This window comes from Etheostoma spectabile, chromosome 13, assembly GCF_008692095.1.
Source record: "Etheostoma spectabile isolate EspeVRDwgs_2016 chromosome 13, UIUC_Espe_1.0, whole genome shotgun sequence".
Classification (NCBI taxonomy): Eukaryota; Metazoa; Chordata; class Actinopteri; order Perciformes; family Percidae; genus Etheostoma; species Etheostoma spectabile.
In genome coordinates, this window is record NC_045745.1 from 21,358,422 (window position 1) to 21,364,836 (window position 6,415).

The 6,415-nt window shown below is 42.1% G+C and overlaps 1 protein-coding gene across 1 annotated transcript in view; it reads left to right on the forward strand.

Annotated features, from left to right (window-relative positions):
• ssh2b (slingshot protein phosphatase 2b) overlaps positions 1-6,415 on the forward strand; it is a gene marked incomplete at its 5' end in the record, with an annotated part of 11,293 nt that overhangs the window by 1,555 nt on the left and 3,323 nt on the right. Inside the window, 12 exon segments of the mRNA XM_032534332.1 lie at positions 1,439-1,551; positions 1,714-1,778; positions 1,866-1,987; positions 2,077-2,142; positions 2,269-2,334; positions 2,542-2,736; positions 2,848-2,941; positions 3,029-3,157; positions 3,544-3,590; positions 3,954-4,100; positions 4,243-4,443; positions 4,785-5,841. Coding sequence (XP_032390223.1) covers positions 1,439-1,551; positions 1,714-1,778; positions 1,866-1,987; positions 2,077-2,142; positions 2,269-2,334; positions 2,542-2,736; positions 2,848-2,941; positions 3,029-3,157; positions 3,544-3,590; positions 3,954-4,100; positions 4,243-4,443; positions 4,785-5,841 — 2,302 coding nt within the window.

Here is a 6,415-nt window from a genome sequence, read left to right on the forward strand (position 1 = left end):
TAGTTCACCATAATCTACAAAAGAAGTACTCACATGTCCCTGTTCTGCAGTGCGCCCTCGTTTAGAAGAAGTCTCCCAGCTAATCCTACCAAAGTAGGAGAAAGCGTTATCTAGCTGATGTGATCCTACCTAGCTACTGTGCACGTGCGACTCCCAACAAAGATAGTATAGAAGTGAGATGTCTCTCTCTGTAGCTAAAACAGAAAGCTAAACACACAGGGTGAAGACAGGATCTGCAGCAATGTGCGGTACAAAAATTAAGGTCTTTTTAAAAAAATGAAACCACGTAAACCTATTCTGGTACAACCTTAACATACAATTATGAACCTGAATATGAGCATAATATGGGTGCTTTAATAACAATGGTTCAGCTTAATCCCAGGGCCAGAAAACTCTTTGTTGAACATTGGGTGTAATCATGCTATGATTTCACGTGATTCAAAACATGTCAGAGCAACGTCAAAAGCAAAGGAATGCGTTGGGCATCTTAAGTCTGTTACATCACTATATTGTTTTTAGAGCAGTAGCAATTAGCTTAGCTAGAAATGCCAATTCAATGGCTGGTAGTTGTTCAGTTACGTGCCATAAAGTACAAAAGTCAGAGCTACAGCCAGATAAATTGTAATTTTCTGTTGAGTACAAAGATAACTGCAGGTAGGTCTGCTGGTTTATGTGTAAAAGGGGATTGGATGGTTTAATGGGTGGTTGTTTTTCCCCTCTATGACTCAATATGTCTTTGTCTGTTGTGCATCCTGTCTTCTTATGAACATGTCCAGTTCAGTTAAGCCAACACGTTATTGGAACCAGCTGCTGTTTGTTGTAAACTGCCCACTGAAGTGTCTTGAGCTCATAAAGGCACATAAATCTCTCCCATTATTGTTTGTATATGTTGTTTGTACAGGATGTCATGTGTATTTTCTTAGAAAACACAAGATTAAATCACCATTATTGAAACTCATTCAACTTTCAGACAACAAAATCCCTCATACTCAATATTCAGCAGATGTTTTCATGATGAAGAACAAAAGCTTCTGCTTCATTCAGTTGGGTAATAAAAAGACATCAACCCCACAACACCAGCAACAGTACTTACAATTAGTTTCATTTTTACATTGTCAGAAAATGGTGACAAATCGCTGGTGTTTATTAATTGCTTGTTTTGTCCGACCAATGTTCCCAAACCAAAAGAAAGTTGATTTTCTATTATGTAAGATGGAGAAAGGCAAAAAATCCTCCCATTTGAAAAGCTGACACTGGGGAGTAATTGCTGATTGTCTTTCTGTCAAACTATTCAGGTATTACACTAATAGTTTCAGCTCTACAAACTATACATTTGCACAGAAACACTTTATTTTTTTAGTTGAAGCCAATTCTATGAATCTTATTATTGTTCATGTGTCGTTCTCACTCACTTCATTTTTTCTCTCTTTCTGTCCAGCATTAGTGAAAGTTTCCTGACAGTTAAAGGAGCTGCTCTCTTCTTACCTCGAGGAAATGGCTCCTCTCCCTCATCTGCCTCTCGCTTCTCACAGCTGCGCAGCAAACATGCAGGTGAGCTGAAAGGTCTTCCTGAAGAGCAATTGGACTGTGTCAATCAATCAAAAGGGCTGTTGGTAGGAAGCTGTCATCTATTCATATCTGCAGTGGTTGATCAGACACTGATATAAGGTAATTTTTTATTTTTATTTTATTTTATTACTTTCATCTCACCAGGAGACATCCAGCAGCATCTGCAAACCATGTTCACGCTCCTTAGACCAGAGGACAACATCAAATTGGTGGGTACACACTATAACGCAAACACAAACTTCAGTCTTAAAGTTATAAATCGGTTGTTGAGATATCACCTGTTTTTCCTGCTCCAGGCGGTTCGTTTGGAGAGCGCACACACTCCAATCACCCGCTACATGGTGGTGGTTTCAACCAATGGTCGTCAAGACACGGAGGAGAGCGTGGTGCTGGGAATGGATTTCAGTCCTGTGGATAGGTGGGACAGTAAAACACACAAGCTTATATGGGCCTGTTTTGATACTGTGCATAAAATTGTAACATGGACACATTTTTCCCCTCTCCCAGCTCATGTTCTGTAGGGCTGGTTTTGCCCTTATGGAGCGACACGTTGATACATCTGGACGGAGATGGGTAAGAAAATATCCCACGTTTTAATCACAGAGCTAACAAATACTTAGCACCAGGCTGCAAACTGTGTTTAAAAAAAAAAAAATGTTTTTCATCTCTCCTGTGTGCTCCCTCTCTTCTTGCTGCCAGGGGTTTCAGTGTGTCAACTGATAGCAGAGTGCATGTATTCAAGCCAGTTTCTGTGCAGGCCATGTGGTGAGTCACACTGCATTAATCACATGACTTGGTAGAAATGGATATTCATAACTGACCTTTCACTGTTTGAAAGTGTTCACCTTGGTATCTAAATCATATCCTTGCAATTTATTTGAAAGTTTATTTTCTGTGTTGATCTCAAACTCTCTTTCTCGTCTGTCTCCTGTCTCTTAATCTCATTTTTCACTCTCAATTGCTCACGCACAGGTCAGCCCTCCAGTCACTCCATAAAGCATGCGAGGTGGCTCGTTGTCACAACTACTTTCCAGGCAGCTTGTTCCTCACCTGGGTCAGCTACTATCAAAGCAGGGTCTACTCCGACCAAGCACGCATCAACGAGTGGAACACCATGCAGGATGTGCAGTCACACCGTGCTGATTCGCCCGTTCTCTTCTCCGATGCGTGAGTGTCCAGATCTTATGGAATATCTTTTCATTTTTGATTTTCTCCCTCCCCTTTTTTTAAAACTATATTCCTAGACAATATAATTATAAATATGTATTGATTCTGCAGACCTACAGAAAGAGAGCTAACAGAGCGTCAGATCAAAACCAGTTTGAGGGAGATCATGATGCAGAAAGACCTTGAGAATGTCACTTGCAAAGAGGTGAGTCAGTGCTTCAGATGCTGGATTTTGTAGATGCCTCAAACGGATGCATCCAGTTCTGAAATGTTGTTGTTCTGTGTTCTGTAGATCCGAACAGAGCTGGAAATGCACATGACATGCAACCTGCGAGAGTTTAAGGAGTACATTGACAATGAGATGATTGTTATTCTGGGCCAGATGGACAGTCCTACAGAGATCTTTGATCACGTCTTCTTGGTAGGTTGCACCTCCAGAGTACCACTGCTGCATTTGGCAACAGTAATGGTCTCATTATGCTGAAATCTACCAGATGAAGAATTGACAAAACAGCTAGATCACAAATGAATTAAAACACTTAAGAAGAGAACGTTAGTTCTTAGTTCTTTTAAGTAAAATGTATGAACATTGGTTGTACGTCAAGTTCAATCCTTGTCTGGGAATCTGGCATAATATGAGATAGTCTTTTATAATTCTTAGTTTCTCCAAATTTGAAATTACTTTGTTCTCGTTTGGTTTAGAGTGCACTTTCGATGTCAGGCATGCCTTGCAACAGGATTTAGGCATTATGAAAAGCTCAGTCGAAGGCTCTGAAATAGGCTGAGGATTGCTTTTGTTTCCTACAGGGATCTGAGTGGAATGCATCCAATTTGGAGGAGTTGCAGAACAGTGGGTAAGAAGGGGGCCAAAAAGAACAACAACACAGTATGAGTGTTAAATGAGCACATATGAGTATGTTGTGTGTTAAAGTCTGTAAAAATATGAGGCATTGTATGGTAAGACCATAACAGCCAGTTAGCTCAGTTGGTATATGTAGAGGTTTACTCCTCGACGCAGCGGGCCCGGGTTGGACTCTCCGACCTGCGTCCCTTTGCTGCATCCCCCCTCGCTCTCCCCTTTCATATCTTCATCTGTCCTGTCAAAAATAAAAGCCAAAAATTCCCCCAAACAAATTCTTCCGTCTGTTTTCCAAACACGCTGAATATCCTATTATCTCTCTCATCTTCTTCTAATCTTTCCTCTAATTCTCACTTAGGGTTCAGTACATCCTGAATGTAACCAGAGAGATTGATAACTTCTTCCCCGGTGTGTTTGAATATCACAACATCCGTGTTTACGATGAGGAGGCCACTGACCTGCTTGCTTATTGGAATGACACCTACAAGTTTATCTCTAGAGCCAAGTGAGTTTCTGATTTATACATGTTCTCTGTTTTTTCTCTGATTGTCATTTTTTTAGGAGTTAGATCCATTGAAAAATTATATTACATTGCTGTTGATAGGCTGATATGCTGATATATGCTTAATTCTTCATATTTACTACAGGAAAGCTGGATCTAAGTGCCTGGTGCACTGTAAAATGGGTATAAGTCGCTCTGCAGCTACAGTGATCGCTTACGCCATGAAGGAGCACGGCTGGGATTTGAAAAAAGCCCTAGATTACGTCAAGGAGCGTCGAGCTGTGACGAAACCTAATCCCTCTTTTATGAGACAGCTGGAGGAGTATCAGGGCATACTACTTGCCAGGTACCCACATTATCACACACAAGGACATTTCATATGTGTTTTATGTTTGTAGCATGATGCCAACACTGCATGGAGTGTATGATTGCTAAGGCTAATTAAACAAAAGGCTCACATAGCTAAACTACTACCCCTTTCCTATTGTACATAGTTGCATAGCCATTTGATCCATTGTTAATAAAACTATTGATTAGTGTGGCTTTAAAGTGCATTTCATATCAGCATCATATTTATCTGTGACACAAAACATTTAGCACAACAACCTTATCAAATGACATTAAAAACTTGTATTTGCATGGAGGATAGGAGTGACTGTGCCATGTTTCTTGTCCCCCTTCCTACAGCAAGCAGAGGCACAACAAACTGTGGCGTTCTCACTCTGACAGCGACCTGTCTGAGCACCATGAGCCACTGTCTAAATCTCATGCCCAACCACATAGCCTGGGCCGCTCTGACCTTCATTACCAGGCCAGCACCACGTCTGATCCCTCTGTGAAAGAACTGCTGGATTCACTTGGAACCTCGACCATCACTGGCAAAGCAACACACTCTACCAGCCAGCCTGATACTGGCATCCACTCCAATAAACTCAACTCTTCGTACTTTCAGGGTGTGGCAGCTCCATCAAGCAATGCTGAAGCTCCAAGCCTTAAGGCTCCTTCTCATTCCGCTGCAGTCCTAATCCCCCAGTTGGAATCCCCTTGTCCTGAGCCCACAGCTGGCTCTGTGTCTCCGTTATCTCCTCCACTCTCCAATGGCTTATGTGACTCTGAGGAGCAGCCATCATCACCTCCTCTCTTCCAGCCAAGGGCCGCCACTGTGGTGCCCGAACCTCAAAAGACAGACATGGTAACTATTGCACAGAGTGTTTTAGTGGGCCAGCCTCACCCGCCTCCATCCTTTCACCACCTCCCCCTCTCCCCTGCCCCATCCCCAACTCCAGTCTACATGGATGAGGTTATCAAACCACAGGTGTTGTCCTGTTCTCTGCCTGTGATAAAACCAATGCTAGTGTCAGTGCCTGAGCCCATAACAACACCAAGCACACAAAAGGCTGGACCCCAATGTCTGCCTGCACCAGTGCCTGTCAAAGAAACAGACTGTGACCAACAGATGTGTGGCTTGTCTTTGGGCTGTTTAGCAGCACCCCCCCCCTCCACTAGTGAATTAATCCGCAACCCCAGTGCCATTCCACAAGACGACGAGGTGTTGATCGGCCACAGCGCAGATCACATTAACTTTTTCAGTGCCAGAGAAAAGTTCAAGGGGATGAGTCAAGATGATAAAACTCACTGTGCTGCGGGGCAGCAGTCGCCCCAGCTGAAGAGTTGTGGCAAGGATCAACCACTACTGCCTCAGGAGGTTTCCACTAGTGAGGGGAAGGTGGAGGAGAAAAGAAAGGTAAGGGTACTGCTTGTAGCAAAACTTTTCCAAAACTACTGCACACTTATTTCTAACATCCAAAGTATCGTCCATGCTTTGGGTCACATAGACTTTCTTCCGAGCTCAGGTTCTTCTCATTCACTAAATCTGGGTGTTTGGAGATAGGTGTTGTAAGATGATAAGATGTTTTGATCTTTTTTCAAGGCTACACTTCTGTAAATTGCCCAGTGTTATAGAGATTATCCAAATGAATCTTAGATAGAATACAAATTTCTACGACATTTGGAGATGTTTGACCTCAGCAGTTACATTTGGTCTCAAATTATTCATTTTTGTTTAGCTTTTGTTTTCTTGAGTCCAAGGTGCCACCTGCTGGCAAAAGGTGAAATGCTCTATGCAGAGTATGTCACTTCAGAATAAATTGTATTAAAGTTTATGTTTTTTTGAATAACTTTTATTGATAAATGAAAATATGTTTGCTTTGCCTTTTAAACTAAATTAAGTTTTATACTATCTCTTATTTTGTAGGAAATAACCTTCTCTGTGCAGGCCACAGGACTGAAGCCTGCAGAGCACACAGAGCCTCAAGGCC